General features: G+C 49.6%; 2 protein-coding genes across 16 annotated transcripts in view; both read right to left on the bottom strand.

Moving 5' to 3' along the window:
• Positions 1-6,890: 6,890 nt before the first annotated feature.
• RPS17 (ribosomal protein S17) lies at positions 6,891-10,065 on the bottom strand. The gene is made up of 5 exons (XM_047846824.1): positions 9,935-10,065; positions 9,493-9,644; positions 8,889-8,994; positions 8,301-8,366; positions 6,891-7,010 (listed from the first exon to the last, which is right to left on the bottom strand). The coding sequence occupies exons 1-5, from the start codon at positions 9,935-9,937 to the stop codon at positions 6,930-6,932; spliced, it is 408 nt and encodes a 135-aa protein (XP_047702780.1). The 5' UTR covers positions 9,938-10,065; the 3' UTR covers positions 6,891-6,929.
• A 1,724-nt stretch (positions 10,066-11,789) lies between these two features.
• CPEB1 (cytoplasmic polyadenylation element binding protein 1) overlaps positions 11,790-27,543 on the bottom strand; it is a 90,295-nt gene continuing 74,541 nt past the window's right edge. For 11 of the 15 annotated variants that reach the window (XM_047846747.1, XM_047846743.1, XM_047846744.1 and 8 more), the window contains 9 exons: positions 25,802-26,028; positions 23,864-24,116; positions 21,567-21,680; positions 21,210-21,314; positions 20,183-20,319; positions 17,132-17,330; positions 15,613-15,707; positions 14,992-15,072; positions 11,790-13,271 (listed from right to left, as the gene is read on the bottom strand). In XM_047846747.1, the coding sequence (XP_047702703.1) occupies positions 13,161-13,271; positions 14,992-15,072; positions 15,613-15,707; positions 17,132-17,330; positions 20,183-20,319; positions 21,210-21,314; positions 21,567-21,680; positions 23,864-24,116; positions 25,802-26,028 (1,322 nt within the window). In that variant the 3' untranslated portion in view covers positions 11,790-13,160. Of the gene's footprint in view, positions 13,272-14,991; positions 15,073-15,612; positions 15,708-17,131; positions 17,331-18,856; positions 18,894-20,182; positions 20,320-21,209; positions 21,315-21,566; positions 21,681-23,863; positions 24,117-25,801; positions 26,029-27,543 lie in introns of those variants that run through there. The other 4 variants (XM_047846745.1, XM_047846746.1, XM_047846756.1 and 1 more) reach the window with 3 other exon arrangements.

The raw sequence follows: 27,543 nt of genomic DNA on the forward strand, positions 1-27,543 counted from the left end.
CCCTGGGCCAAATGGACATCCTTACCCCCTTCCTTTCGGCCTTCCTGCTTGCTCTTACCTCCCATCAGATGGGACCTATGTACAGACAAGAGAACATCAAAGAACCCAAATTCACCCTCTGAGGTTCCCCCTGGACCCAGCAGCACACTCCAAATGGATTTTATAGATTTACCACCAGCTTCAGGCTGTTTCTACAGTTGGGTCATTGCGTCGTTTGTGAACGGATAGAATGCTATCCAACTAGACATACAGACGCCACAACATCGGTAAAGGAATTATAACAGATTACTGTTTGTCCTGGCATTCCTTTGCAGAATAAATCATACCAAAGTGCTTTACTTCATTGCAGAAACAAACTACTTGCTTACAAAAACTCTGAGCTTCTCATTACGATTTCATACCTCACACCATTCTCAATCATAAAGGCAAGCGGAATCGAAAAATTGATAGAAAAAAAAAAGGGCTCTAGAAAAAGCTGTGAAGGGCTTGAATGACCTAAAAATATAGAATCCTCTAAACAGCAGACGTGGATTAACCCCTGCCGAAATAGTTTTTCATCATCCTGTGCCTACTGGCATCTCTAAGGTTTCCGTTCCTAGACTGAGTGAACATTGTGGGGACATCAGTGAACAACTTAATGCTGTGACTAGCTCAATGCAAGAACTAACGAGTCAGTAGGTAAAAAAGACAGAAACTCCACTGACTGACCAGCCTTACTTTCCCTTCCAACCGGGGGACTGGATGTACACGAAGATTTTTTAGAAGCACGAAGTGTCATCTTATTGGGAAAGAACATACAAAATACTGCTAACCTGGGGCGCCTGAGGGGCTCAGTCGGTTGAGCGTCTGACTTCAGCTCAGGTCATGATCTCACGGTTTGTGGGTTCGAGCTCCGTGCCGGGCTCCGTGCTGACAGCCTGGAGCCTGCTTCGGATTCTGTGTGTGTGTGTCTCTCTCTCTCTGCCCCTCCCCTGCTCACGCTCTGTCTCTCTCTCAAAATAAATAAACGTTAAAAAAATTTTTTAAATATACTGCAAACCTACAGTGCCATCAAAATTAAACAAAAATTCTCCGGGATTCGTGTGAGCCACACCAAGCGAGACCCAGATCATTCCTCCCAACACAATGAGATGACCTCAAAATAAGGATTTCCAGAGCCAATTTCCAGGTTCTGGAAGCAGACAGCACCACCAAGTGCACACATCCCAAAATCACATCTCAGAAACTTCCACCTCCACCTATATTCTCCTCCCTTAAAAGGTCTCTTTGCCCTAAATGAAAAAAAAAAAAAAACAAACCAATCATTGAATTCAACCTCACGTTCTCATTGTTTATTCAAAGACAGGACGTTGCCTGTTGTCTCAGTCTACCCTATTTACCCCGTGACCCTCCACAATGAGCTATTTTCAAGCTGTACCTCACTCCTGGTAAGCCTGTTTTCTCAACAAGTCACACACAAATCCAACATTCCTTCACACCAATTTTTAAAACCCTTGGCCACACTCACTAATCAGTCGGATGGCTGGTTAGGCCAACGCCGAAACAGCATTACAGGACCTGAACTACGGTTTTCATTGCTGCCGATACGGGCACTTGGGGAAAAAAGAGCCGGATAAAAGTATACGATACCCATGACCGGAACAACAGTATCACTCTTCTTCTCCTTGCTGCGACTCAACTGGGCTCAGAAAAACCTCTCTGGAGACTCAAGGGCTGCCCCCTGCTCAGATAAAGGCACTGGAAGGAAACAGACCTAGCTCTCTTTAGACACAACTAGGTGACACGCCAAAACACTGCAGACCAGCACTGTGGTTTGCTTCTGCACTGGCACCGTCTAGCCCCTCACGAGTCGTCGGTGCTTGAAGTACAGCCTTTTAAGGCACAAACATTTACCAAATTATCCAATGTTTCGGCTGGTTCACAGGCCATCCTCGAAAACCAAAACCAGCAACAAAGAAAGGTGGATGGACCATGCTTGCTTAGTACAATAAGCCAGTCACAAAAAAGACAAATACTGCATGAATCCACTTGTGTCACGTACCTGGAATAGGCAAATTCATAGAGACAGGAAGCAGAATAAAGGTCACCAGGGGCTGGGATGAGGGAAATAGGGAGTTATCGCGTTCACTTACAAGTGGTTAAAATGATAAATATTACGCCATGTGTTATCACAATTAAATACAACATTCATGGAACTGATGGTTAAGTCTATGAGAGCAAATGAAATTTATTGATAACAGATTTAGATATGTTCTGCAAAACACATACTGATGAATAACATACTGAATAGGTTTTAAACATTTTACAATTTTGCAAGCTTTGCAAGTTGTCCAAAGTAGCCTTTTGCTGCTCCACGTAGATTTCCACAACCAACAGCTGTAACACTAGCTCAGCTGATTCCCACTTCACGTTATACTGAATTAGTTATTCCTCGTCCTTAAAAATATTCTCCCCTGTAGTCATTCTAAGCCAACTCTTCACAGAGGCTAATACCTCCGGCTCTTCAAACTTAGCATCACCTCTTGCATAAACACCTGAGCGGTATTGATAACATTTTTCTGATAACATTTTTCTGATTCGTCCAGAGCCAAGGAAAACCATTCAAAAGCATTTGCCTAGTTTTTAAATTTTCTATTGCTGTCGTTCCCAATGTTCTCACCTCTTCAAGCTGCCATTTGCATTCAAAGGCTAGTAGTCCTAAAAAATAAATATGTTCCCCGGATATATTTCTTCCAGGGAAATTAACTCACCATTGAATAAACTGCTTTTCTTGCTTGGTTCACGAATAAGCTACTCACATCTTGAAAAGTACAACATTCAAAGCCCAGTTTTCTCAATTTTTTTTATTTAATAAACTGTTTTTAATGTTTTTATTTTATTTTTTGAGAGGCAGAAAGAGAGAGAGAGAGCATGATCAGGGGAGGGGCAGAGAGAAAGGAAGACACAGAAACCGAAGCAGGCTCCAGGCTCTGAGCCGTCAGCACAGAGCCTGACAGGGGCTCGAACTCACAGACCGTGAGATCTTGACCTGAGCTAAAGTCGGACGCTTAACCGACTGAGCCACCCAGGCGCCCCTCATTTTTTTAAACGTTGAGTATGCACTAATAATTTTTACAAAATAAAGTGTCACGATATGGTGATAGGTGTGACCCTCAAAACACTATTGCGTTATAAGTGTGTGACTGCAATGTATGGTGCAAAGTGTTGGGTGCCCCATCCTGTCTGTGTCACATTGGTTTAAACTCAGCCATTGTATTAGGGAATCGGCCGTATACAATATGTAAACGAACATGGCTGTATCTCAATAAAACGTTACCGGACGTTGGCACATTTATGTGAATTTCATATAGGTTTCACAGCTCATATTATTCTCCTGTGGTAGTTGCTTTAAACCACTTGGAAATGTAAAAAGCATTCCTAACCATTCACGACTCTCATACAAACAGGCCCAGCCATGGTTTGCTGACCCCTGCAGTTGAAAAAGAGAAAATAAGCTTTGTTCACATCCCTCACGGTTGGGTTGTTTTTCCCACTATCTAGTGAGGAAAAGGAGGCAAACTCAAGTAAAGCAGAAAGAAGGGGAAACCTTCAAGTGCTGGTTTTTTTTTTTTGAAACTATCGATAAAAGAGCCAAACATCCGACAAGTTGAACTTCTCAAAGAAAGAAAGCACAGTATTGAAAACGGTCAAGAATAAACGGGGAGTTTTTCTCATTTCAACACAGTTACGGACCATCCTGGTAAAGCTGACAGAGATCGTAGAGAATAAGGATGTTTGGTTGGAGAGGGGAATTTTGTGTTTCAGTGCAAGGCTCCGCACTGTTAGGAAGCAACAACCCTCCGGGTTCTACTGGGATTCCAGAGACGCTGTCCGTGCCCACCTCCACCTGCCCTGCAGCCGACTCACAGCTCTGTAAGTTGCCAATACCTGATGGCAAGCAAACAGTCCTGAGCTGTAGATGTGCACATAAATAAGCTCTGTTGGCTAGAGAGTCGGTTGATTTACTTCCCGACTGCGGAGAAAATCAGTTTCGCGTCCATTTATAAAGTCATTTCAACATTCGACTCCACAGTTGTCGTTCTTTCTCCTTTGAACTAATAGTGACGTTCTCAGTTCCCTCCCTGAGTAAACAACAACAAACAATGCTTATTATCTTGTGTTCATTTGGTATCTAACCGTATGAGAGTCATTTCACTTTGTGTGTGTTGAAAACGAACCTTTAACATAAATAACCAAGGACGATATAGAACGAAAAGGAAAAAAGTACCTCCGTACGTTTCTGGAGCACTTTCCAATCTTTAAGGAGCAGAGCGTCCCTGGCGCAGAAGGCGGAAGGCTGTTCAGTCTGTCTAGGCCGAGCGCACTGCCCGACCCAGACCGGCAGCAACGCGGTGCTAGAACGCGCGGCAGAACGCGCCGGACACCTGCGCCGACCCGGCCAACACCTGCGTGACCCCTCCCATCTCCGGAAGCGCAAATCCCAGCCCCTGGGGGCGGGGCCTGACCCTGCCTCCACCAAGTGCCGCCAGAAGTGCGGATGAGCCCAGTCTTCGGCTAAAGATGCTAAGGCCGGGCGAAGCTCATCCGCACGGCTGAAGCATCCGGCAGCTTCTGCGAGCTGCCCGCTCCCAGCCTGAGGCCCGCACCCGCAGTGACCTAGTCCTGCTCGAGGCCCTGGGGCGCAGGGGCCGCACACAAATGAAGGAGCAATGACGCTGCCTCCCGGTGGGGGGTTAGCAAACGTCACAGCAAACTGCCCGGCTACTGGCTTCACCTTTTATTGGTCCTCTCAATCCTCCATGCAGAGCGCCCAACCCTTTCCCCACCATTGCCCAAACACGGAAGGGGTGGGTGAGGGAGGGGGCTTCAAGCGCGGTTGCATTTAGAAGCCAATAGGGGCGCCTGGGTGGCTCAGTCGGTTAGGCGACTTCAGCTCAGGTCATGATCTTGCCATGCCGAGCCCCCGCGTCGGGGTCTGTGCTGACAGCTCAGAGCCTGGAGCCTGTTTCAGATTCTGTGTCTCCCTCTCTCTCTGACCCTCCCCCGTTCATGCTGTCTCTCCCTGTCTCAAAAATAAATAAACGCTAAAAAAAAAAAATTTAGAAGGCAATATTTGCTAGGGACGCCCGACCCCACACCAGAAAATGGAAACAAGTTGGTTGTGAATAAATGAAAGCTTCCTTCTGGAATTAAAGTATCACTGATCTCCTCACAAGTTTATAAATTACGAGGAAAAGACAACTTCAGGATGGAGAAGTGACAGGTGCACCTTAACCCAAGGGCTCAACATAGACATCACCACAAATGTGAGGAGCGGAGATCCTGCCTCTTGCTGTGATGCGCCAAGAACACAGTATGAAGACTGGGGCCTTCCTACAGAAAAAACTAAATTAAATCTAATTATGAGGACACACAAAACCATCCAAACTCAAGGACATTCTACAAAGTCAGACAATACTTTTACTCAAAAATGTCAGTCATGAAAGACACAGAAAGGCTAAAGGGACATGAACACTAGATGCAGTCAGTGATTCTGGGATGGATCCTGGAACAGGGAAAACGAATGAACTATAAAAAACATAATCTGGAAATTGGCAAAAATGGACTATGGATTAACAGTAGTGTATCGATGTCAACTTTCCTGATTTTGAAATGTACACTGGTTATAGAAGTGTCCTTGTTTCTAGGAACTAGACACTGAAATACTTGGGTCAAAAGGGTATGCTTCTTTAGCTCAGTAGATTAAATGTATGTGTATGGGTGCCTGGGTGGTTTAGTCGGTTAGGCGACTGACTTCAGCTCAGGTCATAATCTCACTGAGAGTTCAAGCCCCACATAGGGCTCTGTGCTGACAGCTCAGAGCCTGGAGCCGGTTTCAGATTCTGTCTCCCTCTCTCTGCCCCTCCCCTGCTAGCACTGTCTCTCTCAAACATAAAAAAAAATTAAAAAAAAAAAAAAAAGAAAGAAATGTACGTACACACAAACACACACGCATATGCGCACGACTGTAAGGCAACTGGGGCAAAACGAACAATTGGTAGATCTGGGTAGGTGAAGTTCCTCGTACTATTTTTGCAAGCTTTCTGCAAGGCAAACTGTATCAAAATTGTTACACATTTTTACAGTGCTTGCTGTAGCTATGGCCCCACAGAAGGGATGGGCAGGACCAGTGCAGAGCCAGGCTGGTCTGGTTTCTGCCACCTTGCAGATTGGGACACACCCATGTTCCCCAAACATGCCCAACTTGCCGGGGACAAAAAAGTGGTCAAATGTGTGGATCACCAACTGAAGGGCTCCTTTCCCCCACTACTCAACAGGCACCAGCCCAGCCTAACGCTCTGCCCGCCCACCCTTTGATCCTAAGCTCAGAGCCACCTATCTGGGCTACAGCCAGCAGCTCTGCCTCCCTCTAAACCCATGCACCCCAGTGTCACTGACCCTCCTCCCCCTCCACACACACTTGAACCTCGTCTGTTCCAGGTACCAGGCAGACCCCACCCATCCAACCTCCTACCCACCAAGCCCAACCTTCAAACATGTGAGGAGTGTTCCCCTTTCAAGACAGGTTCATTAGCCCAGATTGTGTGTACCCAGGAGAGGCCAAGGATCGAACCCCAGGGCAGGCAGGGTGAGGAGAGGGAAAGCATCTCCCCGACTTCTTCCTGAAGCCAAGGTTAGTGCTCAGGGCCTGCCAGGGCCAGGCAGGTGGGGCTGGCAAGCAACGTGGCCATGGGGCTCAGCTCTCCAGGATGTCCGCCGTCCGTACGCCCACGGCCCAGAGGCCCCTTGCAGATGCTGCCACCGCAGAGTGCTCTTCAGGATTTCTGCCTTGAGAAAGACTCCTGCCCTTAGCGCTACTGGCACAGAACCCACATAGGACACAGGCAAGGTTACTGTCCAAGGTTTATTGAAGGTATTACAGCAAAGATTCAAACGGCTCCACGTGGTGTTTTGAAATTCATGCCAACTGTAGGCTGGGTGACCTGCAGGTTGGACAGACTGCCAAAGTCCTGGAAAACAACAAAGTGGGTTCAGTGTGGCCGTACTGCTGAGGTCTGTGATCGAAGTCCCAGTACTACCGCCAGGCCTGGCCTATCGGCGTCCACCAGCTTGGGGTCAGAAAGCCAACAAGGGCCTTCTCCCCGCCCCAGAACAATGAACTCACAAGGGGGTCTAGTTGAGATCTGGAGGAACATGCACTCCTAACAGCCAGATGTCAGCGTGCTGTCCTGGACACTGTAGGATTTTTAGCAGCATCCCTGGCCTCTGCCCACTCATGTCTGCTAGCATCCCCTAGCTGTAGCAGCCAAGTGTGTCCAGACATTGCCAAATGTCCCGAGGGTCATCTTTTCCTTTGAGGATCACCACCCTGGGACACATACGGGGCCACACGCAAGTAGGAAGCTTCACTAATTCAAACAGTTGTCGAGAGCCTGCCACACACCTGGAACTTCGTGCCCTGGTTCATCCTCAAAAACCAATTTTATAGAAAAAACTAAAAGGCTACATTCAGGATAGTAGTTATTTCTGGAGAAAATGGTCCACAGCAGACCTTAGCTATGCTCGTAACATTTTTCTGAAACTGGGTGGTAGGTACGCAGTTCCTTCTGCTCACTACCTACCTTTCCAAATGTCTTACACATTTTGCGATCTTAAGAAAGAAAAAATGAAGTTGCTCTGAATCACTGTGTACTGGACTTTGAAGCCCAGATTACCCTCATCAAACCATGGAGAACTAAGAGAAGCCACACAAAGGTATCTTAACTGCCACACGCACGTGCCTGGTAAGCATGTGCAGAGGAGACCACACTTCTTACGAGTGGCCAGCATACAGACACAGGAGGAATGACATCCCCGAGGGAAAGCACGAAGTATGAAGGGACAACCAGAGCTGGAACCAAGGGGCAAAGGGAAGGAGCGGCCAGAGACAAGAAGACAAGGAAAGAAGGGAGGAGGGGTGTCCTGGAAGCCATGGGAGAATGGCCACTGCCTTTGCGAGTTACCTTCCGGTGGAGTGCAATCTCCATCTTCACTAACCAGCGAACCCCATGTTGGAGGCGGTGTGTCTAGTGGTCGGAAGCGTAGATGGGATTCCCAACCCTCCACCCACTAGTGTTCAAGCTGCCATTTCCTCAAGTAGGAAACGCAAATAGCAGAATGGGTCTCTTGGGGCATGGGGAGGACAAAAGGAAATCATGTATGAAGGATGTTGAGAATGCCTGGTTGCTAGTCTTAACAGAGATCATGGAAAGCTACTGATGGTTCTCGAAATCCTATTTAGAAACTCAGCACACACTTACCAAAAGTTTCAACATTTCCTTAGTGTCAGGATCTACTTCAATGATCTCCTGATCCAAGGCTGAGACCTAGAAGTAACAAGGCAGGCCCCAAATATCAATGAGTGAGTTCTCTCTCTTTCCCCACCTTTTCCCCAAGATTCTTAAATGGGGGAGGGGGGGGGGGGGGGGGGAAGGGAGGAGGGCATCCCGCAAGGTGAGCAGTGTGCTTAAGGATCCCAGCACCCAAGGATCAGTTCTCCTGGTTTTACCTTCTTTTACCCTCATGAACATCCAACCAGTTTTCAGTAAACCTCAACACCAGGTGCACACCTCCAGAATGTTATGCTAAAGCAAATACTCAAACCAGGACAAACGGCCATCAGCAATCATTCAACACACACCACTAAGGGCTCTCACGTGAAAACCAGAGCGGACCCAACAGGGCAAAACAAGGCTATGGCACATGGATTGTGGGCACCTAGAGCTGGTTGAGGGATAGATGGATAGAAGACCTCCTTTTTAAGACTCTGTGGAGGTCCCTTGGCAAACCAGGCACCTGCTTATCTTTCACGATGCGCCAGAGGCCCAAAAACGACCCAGGAAGTTTACCTCGGGTACATAATTATCCCTCCTTTCTCTCTCCTCTTCCTGCAGCTTGATGGAGATGCCTCTCACCGGGCCTCTCTGGATCCGCTTCATCAGATGTGTGACATAGCTGCAAAGTGCACAAGCCAGTGAGAACCCTGAGCGCGCACCCCGGCCCCCGCCGGTCCCGGCCGTCTCCGGAGGGACGCACAGCAGCTGCGGTTCCTGCTACGCCGGGAGAAGGGGCAGGACTCACCACCCTGAGACCGAGCGCGCACACCCAGCTCCGCCGCCTCGCACACGCCCTTCTCGGCTCCCGTTCTTTCCGAGCCACCCAATCCTCCACCTCCAGCTTTCTCGGCCGCCGCCCGCCTCCCTTTTCCTTCCTTCCGACTTCCAAAGTCCCTGACCCGGCGTGTAACCAGGCCAGGCCTCGCGGTGCGGAGCAGGATCTCCCGGGGGTTCTGCCTGGCCAGCCCCGTCCGGGAGGGCAGGCCCGCAGGAGAACCTGCCGCGTCGGTGACGCTCGTCCCGACGCCAGCAGCAGGGCACCCGGCCCGCTCCCGAGTCGGAGCTCGGCGGACCCTGAGCCGCGGCTCCCCGTCCTCCACCAGGCCCGTCAACTCACCCTGCAATCTTGTTACGGAGCTTCTTGCTGGGAATAATGGCGATCTCCTCGCACACGCGCTTGTTGGTGTGGAAATCGTTGCCCAGGCGCGTGTAGTACTTCTCAATGATGACCCGGGCCGCCTTCTTCACGGTCTTGGTGCGGACGCGGCCCTGCGGGTTGGACAACACTGGGTCATTCGCGAGCCAGAGCAGCCCTCCGGGGAAAAGTGCGGCGTCCCGCTCCGACGGGAGCAGGGTTTGCGGGCTAGGGCTGAATCCCAGGGGAGAGGAGGGCCGGCCGGTCGGGAAGCGCTGGAGCGCGGGGCTCAGCGCGGAGGCCAGGGACCCGCGGAGGCCAGGACCTGGAGGGGTCCGGCGCCCGGCCTCGAGGGCTGGGGGCCGCGGAAAGCCGCGGATGGAGGACGATTGAGGAGGACGGGGCGTGGAGCCAAGACACCTACCATGTTGGCGGGTACAGTAAAAGAGGAAACAGGAAGCAACAGAGAGGCCTATAAAGCGCCGGCCAGAAAGGCGCTTCCGCCTAACCTCGGCCGCTCAGAGTCCTCCGCAGGAGCTCCACAGCGACTCCCAGCGGGGCGGGGCGGAAGTGCAGGCGGCCCATCCTCAGCCGGTGGGCGGGACGAGCGCTTGGCCCGCCCTCTGCGGGCGCGACTTCCGCTCCCTGCCCCGCCCCGCCCCGGTTTGTTCTGGGCTCCCTGCTTCTTGCTCGTCGGTTCTGGGACTGGATCGCCTTACTTGGCCTAGACTAGAAGGGGTGCGTGTCTTCTGCACACGCCAGCGAGACGGAGGGAGGCTTTAGCGTCCTGGGAACGGCGATTCGGGAGTGCGGAAAGGTAAGGAAGCAGGGACGGTGCCCCTCCCCTCCCAGGACCCTCAGCCGTCCCTAGGTCGGAGATGTGTGGGTTTAGCCCGGGGGCGGGGGCTGCACCTGGGAGAGGCCGAGCTCGTTTCTTCCAGGTCATTGCCCAAGTGTCACCTTATCGTGGGCTTTCCTTCCAACCTAAAGTAGCACCAAAGCCTCTTAAAGCTACTGTAAGATTTAAGTCACCATGACAAGCGCTGTTTCCTCAGCATAGGGCCATTTTGCTTAGCTAATTCCCAGCGCCCCGCAAGCTCTCAAACATGCAGAGGACTCAGCCCACCGGCGGTGCTCCCAGGCACCGAGGTACGTCCTCCAACCATCTGTCTTCACGCTGTTCCTGCCGCACCCATTCCCAAACCAGGCCCTTCTGTAACCACCAGAGCAGACATCCCCCGGCTTTCCCTGCCCCCTCCTCTGGCTCTGCTCCCCCCAACTCTTGAGGCCAGCCCCAGGCCCCCACCTAAGGAAAGGCTGGGCTGGCCAGGTGGTAGGAGGTAAAGGGCCTCAGGCTGGGCCCCCGCCTTCAACTCCCTTCCTGGTCACCTTGGCCAGTCCAGACTCTGGATGGATGGGAACGGAAGGCTATACAGGGCAGGAAGCCCTCTACCTGCACGTGGCACCTTTCTTATCCTGAGAAGAGGGGCACAGAGGGGAGAAGAGATGCCTCTATGCCATATGGAATAGGACACCAAAAGGGGGGGCGTGTCTGGTCCTCTGAGGGAGTTGCAGGAGCTTTACCAGCAAGGGCAAACTTCATGGGAGGCTGCTGCCAGCCAGGCCTCGCATTCTTGGCCCAGGGACTCCCGCCACCCACTCCAACAGTGAATCCCTGCACATCTCGCAGAAGGGTTGCTTCAGCATGCCGGGTTATCTTCCGAAGGATCGGCCCGGCAGCAGGGCCCAGGCACAACCTACCTGGGAAAATCATCAGCAGACTGTCTCACAAATCCTGGGAGTCTGTGATTAAGAGTCCAAATTAACAGGGCTCTTGAAGAGTAGCAAAAAGTAAGCTTCTCCCTCTCAGAAAGGGGTTGGGTCAGCACAGGTGAGTCCAAGAGGATGGGAAGCCTCCCAAGAAGAAATCTAGCCCGAGGCTTACAGGGGCAGCTGAGAACAGGGGGCCCGAGCTGTGCCTCCGGCTCCTCCAGGCTGGCTCTGAGGCTGTGAGAAGAGGAGCTCCAAGAAGCTATGTGTGAGGGCTTTTTATGCTTGGACTAAAGCTATCCGCCTGCTGCAGAGGCGTCTCCAAGGTGCCTTTGACCGTGAACCGACCAAGGAGTACGGACAGGGGCAGGTCTCCCACACGGCCCCGCCGTCAACCCGGGCTGGAATACCACCACAGTAAATCCAAGGAAACAGGGAGTTATACTCTCCAGTCATATAGCCCCTCGGCCCCACTGCTCCCACACCTGAGACAGAGACAGAAGCAGAACTCTGCTGCAACGTGTTTATTATGTGCCAAAAAAACTACACCACAGCTTACTCCACACGTCTGTAGGAGAGTGCAGTCTTGCCTGCATATACTACAATGAGGTAGAGACTTCACACACAGCTTCACAAAACCCACAGAGTAGCTGGGATATGCAACAATGCGACGTCAGCTCAGCAGGAGGGAGGGGGGGGGTATGACACTGGTTCTTTGGCACACAGCTTCCCAAAGAGGGGCAAGTAGGTTTTGTTTAAAAAAAAAAAAAAAAAAAAAAAAAAAAAGTCAAGTTTTCAACTCCAGTAGCATTTCAGTGACTGCAACTGTTCCTTCATACATTTCTCAACTGAAAGAAATAAGGGAAGTGTACTTGTCCCCTCTGAGAGAAAGGGCTCCTGTGAGCCTTCATCTGCCCCCACCAAAAAGCAGCCCTTTTTTAGCTCAGTTACAAAAGAAAAAAGTCCTGTGACTTTGTGATTAAAAACTTCTATCAACCCTCCCCCCCACAGAAGTGCAACTTAAGAAGGTGCGATAAACCATTTAAAACTATATACAGCAGCCGCTCAAATACCGTTTATCCGGTCCAGTTTCAAATCCAAAAAAAAATTTTTTTATTCTTGGTTGCAAATGCCTCGATTTGCAACTGTGAGAAAGAGTGACCAGCAGTCCCCCAGACACAGATTTGCTATCATGTTAAAAGCTGCCAGGAAAGAAAAAAAAATCTCTTGTTCCAAACGACTTAAAAACTGTTTTAAGGAGTGTAAAAAGGAACCGGTAAAAACCCTCGAGCGTAAAATATGAAATATGATTTTGGTTTAAATGAAGAGCAAAGTCTCCTTGTTGTTTACAGTAAAAAACACCAGCTGAACACTCAGTTTATGCCGTTCAGGTGGGGGTTAAATAAATGGAAAGGCACTGTATGGCAACTGCAAGAACAAACCCAACGAGACCTGCACACCATCACCATCAGTATTGCAAGGAATGTAAAAAAGCGCTTTTAATAAATAAACCTAGATGTAGGCATCGTGTCAATACCTTCCCGACACGTAGTTCTTTTTTTTTCTTTTTTTTTTTTTTTTTTTTTTTTGCTTTTCATCGGCAAAATGAGGAACTAAAATCTGGGAAAACTACAGAGTCGCTTGGAGGGTGAGCCGGAGGGTCCTTGCCCTGGCGCACCCCCTGAAAACAAAACCCGACAAAACTCATTGTGCATTAATTAGTGCAGAAACAAAGACAGATTCAGCAAGTGCAAAGGTGACTACGGTTTTCCCTTGTCCTTGGGAAGCCAGCTCCCTGGTCGCCAGGGGCAGGATGGTGCAGGCCGCTGCCTGACCCGCCGGCCTTGGGCGCCACAGGCCACCGGGCACGGCCGGCTCCTCTAGCTGGCATCTCGGTTCTTCTGGTTCCGCATCAGGGGGCTGTGGTGGCGGAGGCCCTCCATGCTGTGCCGCCAATGCCAGCAGCTCCGGCAGAAGTACTTGAAGCACACCTGGTTGGGGGACAGGAAGAGAAGCCACGGCTGTGTTGGCACCAGCAGGAGCTGCTGCCCGTGCCGCCTGTCTGCCCTGGAGATGGAGGAGGGGATTCCTGGTGGTCTCCGTGGAGTTAGAAGACACCGTCTTGGGGAACCTTCTCACCTCTAACACACAGGCTGGACCAACCGTAGCAAATCCACTAAGTGCCCAACTCGATCAGACACGCCAGCTCCTACTGTGCACAGAGACCCTGCTGGCTCCCCTCACCCCTCCTACCGCCGGGGCTGCTCATCAGGCCCCCCGCCCCTCCACCTCCTACAGAGCAGCTGTAGCCTACGTGGTTCCGTGTCCTAATGTGCTAGGCAACATGCTTCTCTTCACACTGAGGGCAGGTGACTGGGTATGTACCTCAGTCTCGGCCCCCCTCTTGCTAGCTGTGACACCTCAGCCCACCAACTTTTCAACAATTACCTGAGAATGGGGATCATCTGTTAACAATACGGACACATACAAGTCTGCTAGAAGAGGCTGATGTCAGCAATACTTGCTCACTTGTTCTAGGTTTTACCCAACAACCCAAATTTACCTCACACCCTCACTCTGGAGCCTCCAGCTTAACTCTTATCCCCTGGTTAAGAGCCTGAGCAATAAGCACCACTGGGGAAAAAAAAAAAAAAAAAAAAAGCCCAAGCATGACTGACTGTGGGTATCTCAACAGGCCCGACTTACCCTAACTCTTGTCAAAGTATGGTACCAGCTAGCAACACGGGACCACTTGGAAACTCATCAGGAATAATGAATTTCAGGTTCCACTCCAAGCCCACTGAATCAGAATCTGCATTTAAACAAAATCCTGGGGGCGCCTGGGTGGTTCAGTCAGTTGAACGTCCGACTCTTGGGTTTCAGCTCAAGTCATGATTCCAGGGTCGTGGGATCAAACCCTGAGCATGGAGCCTGCTTAAGATTCTCTCTCTCTTTTGGGGCACCTGGGTGGCTCAGTCAGTTAAGCTCCTCACTCTTGATTTTGGCTTAGGTCATGATCTCACACAGTTTGTGAGAATAAGCCCCGCGATGGGCTGTGTTGACCGTGAGGAGCCTGCTTGGGATTCTCTCTCCCCACCCCAGTGCCCCTCCCCTCTTGCACTCCCTCTCTTCTCTCAAAAAATAAAAATAAACAAGATCCTCAAGTGATGTGTGTTCATTAACACCTGAGAAATACTACCTCAACACATCCACATCCCTGCTCCCACCCAGGAACATTCAACAGAAAGCTGCCCATTTCTCACAACTGTGAATATAAACCAGGGACAAACACAAGAGTGCAGAGATTCACAAGTACAGAAGGGGTTCCTGAATAGGGAAAAATCAGTCGAGAAGGCCTGTGTTAGAACTATGGTACCTGGTCACAGGTGCTGCTGACCACACCCACCCAGCTTCCTTTCATCCACCAACACCCCCTGCTGGCCTCGGGGTGACACTGCACACAACACCCCAGGCACAGGGAAGGCCAGCGTATCAAGACTGGACTCAAAAGCTTTCCTAAGAGTTTTCCATCAAGCTATCAAAGTGTATCCCTGCTCTCACCATCAGGGAACATTACCGCTGCCTCTTCTGTGCTCTTAGACAACCGCAAGGTACCTGAGAGCACCAACCTTCTAGTGACAAATGTTACAGGACAATTTTTAATTGAGGGTAGGGACTTCCTAGACATCTGGAGTGCCCCAGGGGACTCACCTGATCTCGACAGAAGAAAGGACCAGGCTGAGAACTGCAGATATGACACAGAGAATCTTCTAGGTAGGGGTCAATCTGAACCTGCACAAAGCAAACCAGGAGAACGAAGTGGTTCTTCTCACCAGGAGGCCAACGGGCCAGAGGAGAAGGGACATTACCAGGCAACAGTAGTGCAGGATGTTTACTGTTTTAAAGGTGAGAACTGCAGGGAGAGCGTGTACAAACACAGCCGCCAGAGGACAGATTCACATGTCCCCCAGAGCTGGCTGGCAGGCTCCACAACATGAGTCTCTGAAACTATACGCCAGCATTTGATCACCCAGCAACAGGTAAGCATTCAGAGGACACAGGTCAGGTTGGAGAATGGGAAGCCAGCTGCCCAGAGATGCCAGTCAAATACCCAGTGAGGGAAGACACCCCACATACTGAAAAGGCTCAACAATCCCAGCTTCTCTCCCTCCTGAGCCTGCCATCGCCAAGCCACTCCCAACCCCAGCCTTCACCTGAGTGCCCAGGAGCTTGACCCACTGCCTGGGCACCCGCAGCACACAAACAGCTTTGGTCTCAGGCCTGCCCTGGATAGTAAAGGCTCAGAGTAAAGGTACAGACCAGCACACTCACCTTCTTGGTGAACTTGGTGGTTTTGATCTCCACAAAAGCAGCGCTGACTGCTTTCAGGTAACTGCGTTGGTTATTGAAAGTCACACGACCAGATCCTAGAACAAGAGAACAAACCTCCCTTCTACCCAAATTCTCCCAAATGCTGCTTGTCAACACTGAAGATACCCTGTTTCTAGACCAGGGCCGTGAGACAGAAATATAATAGGAGATACATAATTTTAAGTCTCCAAAAGCCACATTTAAGTGAAAAGTGGTGGAATTTTTATAATTTATTTAACCCAATATATCCAAAATATTATCATTTCAACATGTGGCACTAGCCGTATTTTAAACACACAGCAACCACACTTATCGGACAGTGTAGTTATAGACCACGGTGGCACAAACCACTCAGAAATGGGGAAGGATTCACGGACTGATTTGGGGAGGAAAGAGGGGCGCCTGGTGACTCAGTAGGTCGAGTATCTATCTGACTCTTGATTCTGGCTCAGGTCAGGATCCTAGGTTTGTGGAATGGAGCCCTACATCCAGCTCCATGCTGAGCATGGACCCTGCGTAAGATTCTCTCTTTCCCTCTCTCCCCCTCTGCCCCACCCCAGTCACACATCTCTCTCTCAAAAAGAACAAAACTCACAAGAAAACAAACAAAAAGAAGCGGGAAGGAAGAGACCCCTCTGGCACAGGCAGATACACAAAGAACACCTGTGTACAGGTGACGCAGCAGGCACCCCTCCGGGCCAGGAGGCAGCCTCATCCTGACTAATGCTGCCCCTGCCCCCGCAGCCTCTTGACTCCCTGTCCTTAGTCTGCAGCACAGCACTGATGAGCACACGGTGCTCCTTCCTGATCAGATTCAGTGTGGGTGGGCAGACTAAGCATCTGGGGAAGTGGGTTAGCCAGGTCTTGATCAAAAAGTTCAGGCTCTGCTCCCCCTCCGAACTCCATCACCAAGGTCACTCTGCTAGGACTGGGGAATGAATCTCCTTTCCCAGGGGGCTGACCCAAAACCCAGCATTTAGGCCCGCAGACTCCCCTAAGCTAGGACGCCACAGGCCATGACTACACGCTGTTGCTCGAGTCAATCGGTGTCGTCCCTCAGCCTGACCCTGGTCTCTGACCCTGGAGACAAGGCCACTTTTCAAGAACTCTTAACAACAACAACAACAACAAAAACAGGCAAGTTCAGGGAAGTCCTGGCCTTTTAATGAAAGATTACCTGTTGTCTGTCCCAGACTGGTTTAGTTTCCAAGTAAAGCTCCTATGTCATTTTCCCCTCCTATCACTTCCTATGTTCCCCTACTGCTTTCTCCCCGTTCAAGGGAAGTGGTAGGGAGAGAGGTAGGCACAGACAGTCAGTACTGGTGGCTTATCTAGAAAAAGATGCTATGCTGCTCATCCCATGCTCATCTGCAGACCTGGGTCAGGCCTCCCTCTCCATTCCCATGGGAAGTATTACAGTCTTGGTCTAGCACAGTCCCAGGGGCCACCAAGCTTTCCCACACAGAAGTGGGACACTTACCAATGGGATACTTGTGCTTATCTGTGTCAATCCCAGCATACACCACTCCACCAAATAGGTCGTTCAAGATGGCTGCCAGGGCCTCGGCGTTGAGCATCCCGTGCAGGGCACCAACAAACACCGTCCTGCTGGGGTCAAGTCTCTGAGATGGGCTCCGGACAAAGTTGCTGTCAGCCAAGACCCAGGGGATCACCTGCACCTGGAAACCACCCAAAGGTGGATCAGCCCCAGCCAGGAGCCAGAGAGAGACAGGTTCTTGTACCGTGAGGCTCATGCTCGGGAGATGCTCAAACGGACTGCCAAGACCCATCTAGTGGGGGAGGTGTACTCCCCAGTCCCAGGCACACAGGCACTTGGCAGCCACCTCACCAGACCCAACCAAAGCTGCATTTTACTGAGTCTTTGTGTCCAAAATGGGGAAAAGCAGCGCAAGAGCAGTCACTCACCCTGGAGAACAAGCACAATGGTACCCAACAGTCACACCCAGGAACCTAGCACTCTGTCACAACCTTCAACCGTGGGGTTCCAGCAGAGGACCACAGTCACTGATGAACAGAGATCATGAAGGACTCAGAAACTGAAGGACAGAGCTGGAAGGACAGGGAGTGGGGATACTCGAGGTACCACTGTGAGACAGCTCCTGGCCCAATGTGCGCATCAGCAGGCGTGCCAGGAGCAGTGAAGTGACCAGAGAGATGCAGGTGGCAGTCTAACAGAGCAGCGACACACCAGGGCAAGAGCTGACTGGGTCCTTTACCTCTGAGTCCCCTGAGCCTAGAACAAACTCTGGCATAGCAGGTAGAGAACTCCACAAGGAAGGGAGCGGACAGACGAATGCTGTTTTTGGACAGGTAGATCTGTGAAAATCCAACAAGTCTCAAAGCAGAAAGAGACCAGAGGCAGAAACCAGTAGCTGGGAGGACAGGTGAGAAAGACAAGGCTGGTGGCACTGGGCACACAACAGGCCAAGACCAAGAAAATTCTTCAACAGAGGGGTCAGACCGCCTGGGCATGGTGGGAAAGCGAAGAATCGGCGCTGATGGGGTCCAGGCCTAAAAGACCTTAATGAGCATCTGACTGGGGGGAGCTCACTTCACTGGAAGATGAAAAGCCAATTTTGCTTCTTCCACCCCCATGGACAAGTATCACAGTCTTGGTCTATATCCCAAGGGCCAGCAAGCTTTCCAAGCTTTTCCTTACACTGAACACAAGAGTCTAGGATTATAGGGCATCCTCAAGAAAGGCCCCATGGGAAGGTGGGGCTCATGGAGGACATGAGTCTGGGTCTAAAAGTGAGAAGAGAGCCACAGGAGTGAGTCGTTTAAGTGACAGGGAGAGATGAGAAGAGGAGGGAGTTCAATGCCGACCGCACTGGGGGCAGGGAGGAGACACAAGGGAGTTAAGTGTCTGAGAGGAAAGGAGAACCAGGACAGCCTACAGCCAGTACATCAAAGACAGACATGTAATCACTGCAAGGGGATGCGGCAGAACAGGAGACAAGGAAGTTGTCAGCAGAGGCACGGAGGCGGCTCAGGGGGTCTGTGGTATGGCCGTGGCAGCCTCTCCCTGTGAAAGCAGGGGACAGGGACGAAGGAGCGTGTTAACCAAGCCCTGGAGTGTAACAAGGTGGGAGAGCAACACGGGCCCCACACAGCGACAAGACAGCAGTGCCGCACTGAGGAAAGCAGTGTGGTGGGTCTTTGTGCAGCAGGAAGACAAACTTACCCTGTCACTAAGAATGTGAACTAATACCAGGAAACATCTATAAAACAAAGAGTCAGCTTTGTTACTTCCATTATTTATTTTAAATCCGATGTGACCATCTCAGTAGCTCCCCCTCCACCCTTTACCCTACAGATTTTACTTTCTGGAGCAGTTTTAGGGTTCACAGCAAAACTGAGCTGACAGCACAGAGTCCCCATATCCTTGCCGCCTCACCGCATGCACAGCCTCCCCTGATAGTAGCATCCCCCACCAGAGAGGTACCTTTGCTACAAGCAGTAAACCTTTATCAATACATCACTAGCTCCCAAGTCCATGGTTTACATTAGAGTTCAGTCTTGGTGTCTGTTGTACATTCTAGGAGTTTCCACAAATGTGTGATGACATGATTGTACCATTACAACAGAGTAGTTTCACTGCCCTAAAAATCCCCTGTGCTCCACCTATGCATCCCTCCCTTCCCCCTGACAACTGCTGATCTTTTTATTAAAATAGGCATTTCACGTTTCCCTTGTATAGACAAGGAAATGAAGTTTCAGATATATTAAATATCTAGTCCAGTGTCACGAAAGTGATGTTCTCTGGAACCACATTAAAAAAAAACAACAACACTGATTCCTCAACGCCAAACTTCCTCTGACAAGTGGTTTTCAAGCATCAACTGCTAGAACCATTGGGGAGCGTGGTCCAAAGTGGAGAATCTGTAGCTCCTCCCAAACTGATTCAGTAAGTCTGAGACAGAGCTCAGGAACGTGCAGTGAGGGCTGCAGGTAGAGTACCTATGCTAGAGACCCATGATGCTCAGGGCACAGGCAGACACGGCCAGGAGCAGGAGAGGCAAAAGAAGACAGAAGTGTATGGAGGAACGTACACAGCTAATGAAGCCCCGAATGGGAGTGCAGAGGTGATCCACAGATGGTGTGGGCCAAAGAGGAATTTACCCACCAGAGACAGGAAGGTTGCAAGGCACAGCCTGAGGGCAGGTCTAGGGAGAAACAGCTGTAGATTATCAGTTAAACCCAAGTGGAGAAAGCTGTTGTTTTCATTTCTAAGACTAGAGGTTTGGGACAGAAGTGTTGGCTGGAGTAAGGGCTGGGACACAGCCTGATCACCACAGGCAGGAGCACACATACACCATTGAGGACCAAAGATTTTTGTTTTTCTAACACAACAGAGTATCTTGCTGTATTTACTGTAAAACAGGAGGAGCAGCCTTTTGGCCGCAACAAGAATCCTCATCCAGCAGCCTGCATATTCACCCACCTGTGGGAGACCCACTGCCTCATGCACCAACTACCCCGACCCAGAGAGGACCCCGGGCTAACACACCTCCTTGCAGCGCATCCTTCGGCTGGACATCTTGAAGTAATATTCACTTAGGCCATCTGGGCTCAGCGGGTCATGAGAGCAAGCCTGAAGCAAGGCCCGGACAGACTTCTCTAGTTCGAAGACCAGATACACATACCCTATTTCCAATAAAAAGAGAAACTGCATTAACATCCCTCAGGTGGTTACTCCTCAGTCTTGGTTTTGCAGTAGGGAGTTTTGTCCAGGAGAAAGAGTCTCACGTGTAAAACACATTTCTGTCCCACTCCTGCAGAGTCTCTGAATGGAAGCACTTTGCTGTGTCAGATGGCCAGGCCATGGGAGGGAGAAGCACATCGTCTCCCACCCAAGTGAAGGAAGGGACCAGCAAGGTGGGACACAGGATCCCATCATAACCACGCAGCCATCCGTCCCAGCGCACACAGCATGTTCTGGTCAGCAGAGTCAGGCTGTCCTGGGGGCAGGATGGAGGGCAGGTCTGTGGCCAGCCTGCTGGGCCATGGAGATACTGCTTTAAAAGCCTAGTTAGACCAGTGGTTCAGTTCATCGGAACATTTTCAGTGAAGATGGGGCAGAGTGAAAATAGCACCTGCTCCTTTCTACAGGGAAGGGATCTCATTTCAGACCAGTGAGGAGTCAGATGCTTGGTCCTCATTCCTGCCAACTCCAAAGGGATCTCAGAATTAGGTCAGGCAACAATGTAACTGGGCAAGAAAGGCAGGCAAAGGAAAGCTTTTCAGACGCCTCATTTTGAGAGGAAAGTAGCTGCCGGGGTTCAGGTTTGGAGGGAAGTGCACGAGGAAGTTTCCCAGACAGCTCCAACTGCAGTGTCAATGTGGACTGATGGAACATTAGCTCAGAGGAAGCAGAAGGATGTGCCAGGTTGAAGAGAAGTGCTGTCAGCCCAAAGTTCTGTGCTCGGGAGTGCCCAAACCATGTTACCAGCATGCGGCTGGGACATACCAGCATCCCTCAGTGCAATTACATACTAGGGAGGGGAAAAAAAAATCTCCTACCATGTCTGTATTACCTTTAGGCATATTACCTTTGGGAGGACACCGGGGGTGCTTGCCATCCTTACCAGGCCACTCCACACTCAAAGAGCCAAACACACGGAAGGTGTTAATCAATCCAGCTGCAAAGAGATGGAAAAGAATGGCAGAAACTGAGGCACCACTCTCCCCAGGAAGGCCCAAGCACAGGATCACCGGCATTCTTCCCCCAGACTTCCCTCCCTTGACAAACAATTCAGAAGTGATCTTGGGTCCCAGGTGATGGGTGTAAGCACCAGACAGAAGCAATATGGGAGCCACAGGTTTAGGTCCAAGTTTAATGCTCTAGAGAGACATGCCCCACCCTCAAGTAGGAGGTCTCAGAGGCAGCTAACCTTCCGTAATATCCCAAGGAACACCTCCTAGGAACACTTTGCAGGAGTAGATGGGGTTCTTATAGTTCCGGGGAGGAAGCTGGCCGCTCCAGGTACAGGTTGCTTCATTCACAGCTTTGGTTGACAACAGAGACGACAAAGAGAGAAAGAAACCGGTCAGAGTCAACAAAGTCATTGCTCCTTTCTGGGACGAACTCATCTGGGGAGAGCTACACAGGCCACAGTCCTAGCCTGGCTGCTGGGAGAACATCCACCAGTATTCAGAAAGGCAAGGAACCTTACGCCTCATCAAACCAGTTGGCCCAGTAGGACAACTCTAAACCACTACTTCTGTCTCCACTAGAACAGAGAGTAAAGGCAAAGCAGCTATGTAGGGTAAAAATGATCACAACCCAAGCTATTTTCAAACATATAACTGATAAGCTAACCACAAAGCAGTTTTACCTAGTCATGGCGTACAACACTAATTGATTTAAATTTCTAATTACTTTAAAATAAACAGAGCAATCTTGTATACAATGTTCTACAGACTTACTAGTCCAAACTGGCCTTCTCCCTAAATATTCAAATAAGGAACATTCTATTGTTCTCCTGTCTGCACTCTGAACTCATCAGTCACAGAAGTCAGGACCACTGCCAGTAAAAACCACCACTAGCAACCCAAAAGACAAGAATGTCTCAACTGCTCCCTGCATCAGAACCATATCCCATCACTGCCAGAGCTGTCTCCATGGCACCTGGACAGACACTGGGCCTTCCTTGATGCCAACACTGTAAGATAATGTTGATTTTTCCCCAACTACTCTGCTTCCTGTTTATACCAAATCCAAGTTTGTCTAAACCCATTGTGAAGTTTCTCTGACAACACCCCATTAAGAAACTTTTCTTGCTGGACAGAATAGGAACTATCTTCTGTGTGGCCTGTTCTGGTAACTTCTAGAGGCCTCTTTGTTCTTGGCCTCTCAGCTCAGCCTTCTCTCTTTAATCATGCCCCCCACTCAGTCTGTGCCTTTCCAGATCAGGGACTAGTCTCAGTGGGGACTGCCTAATCCTTGCCCATTTTACTCCTTCGGCAATGGGGCGGATAGCCAGTGAAATGAACCATCATTTCCATTCAGGACAATGACGTGGAAGCTCATTCCTTAAAAGGCCAATGTGTTGCTACGCCAAGAACTTGGGCACCATCAGCAATATTTCGCAAACAAAAACATAAATCAATATAATGGCCTCATCCAAGAGTAAGGTAATGTCATTCCAAAAACAATGGCATTAGTACAAAAATGGGTTGCCAAAACCATTATGTGAACAGGGCAGCAGGACTATCAGAGGAGAATGAGATCAGGCCCAGCTCCGTGACTGGAAAGACAGACATCTGAAGCCACCAGAAACAAATGGATGGAGAAACTCAACACTCACTTATAGTCCTCAACTCCAGAACCTTAGAAGAGCAGTTGGTGAACAACACCTCCCTGAAGCTTCAGTCAAGAATGACTTATTAAGACCCATTTACTTCCGAACTACTGGTAAAAGATGAAGAATAGACTCAATACATGTTTAAGGTCATTTAAATTTTTTTTTTCAACATTTATTTTTGGGACAGAGAGAGACAGAGCATGAACGGGGGAGGGGCAGAGAGAGAGGGAGACACAGAATCGGAAACAGGCTCCAGGCTCTGAGCCATCAGCCCAGAGCCTGACGCGGGGCTCGAACTCACGGACCGCAAGATCGTGACCTGGCTGAAGTCGGACGCTTAACCGACTGCGCCACCCAGGCGCCCCTGTTTAAGGTCATTTAAATGACAGAAGCTAAGGGTTCCTGAGAGAACCTAAGGGTTCCTTACCTTAGAGGCTGACACGTGGACCCATTACCCAACAGAGCATCCCTCAGGGGAAGAGAGCTCCAGCAGGGGTTATGTCTGACAGGTCTTTGAATTAGAAAGGGGAGAGGTAGACAAAATTCTGGGCATCACTTCCAGGATTCCTCCTGAAGACACCCACCCATGAAACAATCAAAAGCAACACTAGTACTCAGCCAGTCTCCACAAAAGAGCGCAACTGGGAAATGGGTCCAACTCTGTATGAACACAGCCTCTTTCCTCTCTGCTCAGCCTCAAAGTTGTTCCTGAGTTTTTGTCCCATTAGCACTCACTCCACAGAAGAGACCATTCTTTGCAGATCCAGAGACCTCAACACACGACCAAGTCCTCTTCTGGACAGTTCAGTCTGTGAACTAAGGTCACTTACTCTCTGTGCCCAGAATGAGGCCTCAGGCCCCCACAGGGTGACAGCCACACTCACCTGCAGCTTGCCGGTGCAGCCTGGCCTCTCTCTCTATGCTGAAGGGGTCTTTGGGAGCTTCGAGGAGGTCCCAGGATGGCCACACAGAAGCTCCAGGCCATCTCTTTGATGCACTGGTTGGGGAGGGGCTGACTGCAGCGAGAGCAGCTTGCTCTTGGTCCATCCGGGACCCAACCCCCATCTTTAAAGGGTCTCTGGCACCACCCCCTGTCAGGGACAGGAAGGGCAGAGGAGGGGAAATGCGAAGGCTTGACTGGGGGAGGAAAAAGGAAGATATAGGTTTTTAAAGGACAGTTTTGTTATAAAATAATCACACTACAGAAATTATGAAAAAAAATACCATATAGCTCTGACATTTTCTTTCAGACTTTCTTCCCATGCATTTTTAAGATTATACTGAATTTAAGATTATACTGAATTTAAACAAATTCTTTTCTCCCAACTCAACTTTTTTTTTCATATTGCCAGGCAGTCTTCATAACAATTTTTAATTAATTTATGATATTCTATTTAGGGAACAAGCTACATTTCACTAACCTATTCCCCTGTTAAACATTCAGACACATTCCAAGTTTTCAGGATTATAAATAAAAACCTGAAGTATGTATAGCTTCTTCTAATTTTGTGTTGGTTTTGTTTTTGTCCGATTCCTACATGGAGAATGCCAAAATGCTTTCTATAAGGGTTCCATGTTCTATCAGAAATGTGGAAGAGTATGGGTTTCACTATAAGCCTGTGTCAAGGCTCTATTACTAACTTAAGCAGGTAAAAATAATACTGCGTTATCAAAAAAACCAAATGACTCTTCTGTGAGCTGTCTGCCCGTATCCCTTCATCAGCCTTTGGGGTAGGGTATCTGAGAAAGTTCTTCAAACAAAATCCCAAACTATTAAGTCAGTTATGAAGTAAATTTCCAAGACTGAGCTCCATCTAAATTAACATAAATAGAACTAGAAGCATCTAACCCCATTTTATAGGGGAATAAACTACAGCCCAGATCATTCAAGGGACCTGCTTGTGGTTACCCTTCTGGAAACATGGCCTAAACATAAAACCAACAAGCAGTGGAAACAAGGCCAGCTCTCATATTCTAGGACAGGCTGACAGGTGACAAGGTGGGTCCTCCTAAAAGGTCATGCTATGGATGGGAAACTAGCCACATCCAACGTTGCCAATCCTGGATAGAGAAGAGCAGAGGGCAGGAAAATAAGCCTTCTTATTTGTTCAACAGTCAGGTGGGGAGTGGGGTTGGCAGCACAGAAAGTCAGGCTCAGAAGGCTCCTGATATTGCATTTTATTTTAGGATGCTTTCTCACTGCCATGCCCATATACTTACTTCTACTGTCCCCTATTCCTCATCTATTCTAATCCACCTGCCAGCTCCACTTAGCACTGGTGCCACACACGTCACACGTAGCCATGGATAAGGAGCATGTAGTACATAAATTAACTCAAGGCAATATTTAATAGATTCATCACAGCCTCAGATTGAGACGTGGCCTGGGTCAGTAAAGAGAATGTGGGAGCTACAGTCAGTCTGATCTGGATGGAAATCCTAGGTGATGATTACTAATGCAATTTTTAAAACCATCATTTAAAAATTTTGAGGTAAAACATGTGAAAGTACATAAACCATACACATAGTTTCGAGGCTAAAGAAAATGACCAAGCAGGTCAAGAAACAGAGCAACGCCAAGACTCCCAAATTAACTTTTGAAATTAACTATTTCTCCAAACTCTTGGAAGTATCTTGTGAAGAGTTGGCAGCTGGGGTCCTGAAACGGATCGCTCCGTGAGCACACAAGGCATCCTCCTCTCCACTGAGAAGTTCCATACACGCACACAGTGGCCTCCACCTCCTGCCTGCATTCTGGCAGACACACTTCCCTTTTTACACTCACTTGCCTTGCCCACCCCACTCCCCAACAAGTTACGTACAATCAAATCTGAGAGATGATCCGATCCAGAACTGAAGCCACTGGTGTCTGAGTCAGAGGGGCTGCTAGAACGTGAGTCCAAGATGGGCCGGGTGTCTAGGCGGGATCCTCTAACTGAGGGTGCTGGAAACTTGTCCACCAAGTCAGATCCAAGGGGGTCTAGAGGCAGGAAGCTCAAGGGGGGTTTCCCCAGGACATTGCCCAGTGGGTTGTGGAGCATGCTCAGTACTAGGAGAAAAAGAAATAAGGAGGTCTCATGACCTCTTCGTTTTCTTCCCAGTCAACAGTCCTTCCCTTTTCTCCCACCCAACAAGATACACAAAGGCACAACCTTGGAAACATGGCAGAACCATCACTAGAGTATAACAAGTAGACAAATCTCCAACACCTACCACGGCCAACCAGGGCCCATTAGAGGTAGTTACAGGACAGCTTTTTGAAGACCAAAGTTCTTGCTGTGACAGCAGCAGCAAAACTGCTCTCTGCCACCCAGACTTAAGGGTCAGTAACAGTATCTGGGAAATGTGCCAATGGGGACCCTGGTCACAGCTGCTATTAATATCTGAATACAAACATCCATGTTGCCTCAGGAGACACCTTCAGAACCATTAGAAAGCCCAAGCCACACTCCCTCCTTACTGCCTGCCAACACATTTATTCAAAGAATTCCCACTTTTTTTTTTTAATGTTTACTTTTGAGAGAGCACAAGTGGGGGAGGGGCACAGAGAGGAGGAGACACAGAATGTGAAGCAGGCTCCAGGCTCTGAGCTGTCAGCATAGAGCCTGATGTGAGGCTTGAACCCACGCACCGTGAGACCATGACTTGAAGTCGGACACCTAACCAACTGAGCCACTCAGGCGCCCCAAGAATTCCTACCTAACACTATATAGCTAAAATATACAATTTCAGGACACATCCCACAAGTCTGGTTCAGAAGGAGCATGTCTTCTTGTAGGAGAAGTTCCCTTATGCCATGTTCCTGCATATACAGACTCTCTCCTATACACCCTGAACTTCAGACACTGAGGATGGAGCAGAATGACAGATGGTTAAGCCCACTCTGGCTTAAGATAAACCTGGAATGGAACCCGAGGTCAGCACCACCTCTCCATGGCTGTGTGCTCGGGGAAGCAGAGTCCTCGTTTTCTCACAGCCATCACGAGTGGAGCACCAACTATTTCATAATACCATCAGGAAGGTTCAGTAACTAGACAGCAGATGGCAAGTGCTCAGCAGAGCAGTGCCCAGCACACGGTAAACATTTAAATACCGAACATCAAAAAAAGAGTGAAGCAAAGGCCAGAAGAGATGAGAGAGGTAAAGTGGACAGAAGAGAACATTTTTCCACCCATGGCCTTGAAGAATTAAGGAATCCAAAGGAAAGCACACCTTTCTATCCGTGAGGAGGAGGAATAAACGTGTTTGCCACGGAGCATGGTGGCACGAAGGCTAGGGAAGAAGCATTAATTCGATACTGTTTCCATCTGAAGAAAGGGGAAAACATCCACCCCAAATGGCTGTGAGGTGAAACCAAAGTAACGTGCTGAAGTGTGCATAAGTGCTTCATAGATGGTGGCTGTGACTGGCTCCCCTCACTGGTCAGGGAGTGAAACACAGGTCACCAGGGTGGGTTTCCTCTCCGGTTCCAAGCTAGACTGAATGCCTGCTGGGGGCTGTGCTGAGTCCCAAGAGGCAGGAATAAAACTCTCCAAACATGAAGCCAAAGTGAAAGCATGCTTTC

Source organism: Prionailurus viverrinus, unplaced genomic scaffold (genome assembly GCF_022837055.1).
Source record: "Prionailurus viverrinus isolate Anna unplaced genomic scaffold, UM_Priviv_1.0 scaffold_40, whole genome shotgun sequence".
NCBI lineage: Eukaryota > Metazoa > Chordata > Mammalia > Carnivora > Felidae > Prionailurus > Prionailurus viverrinus.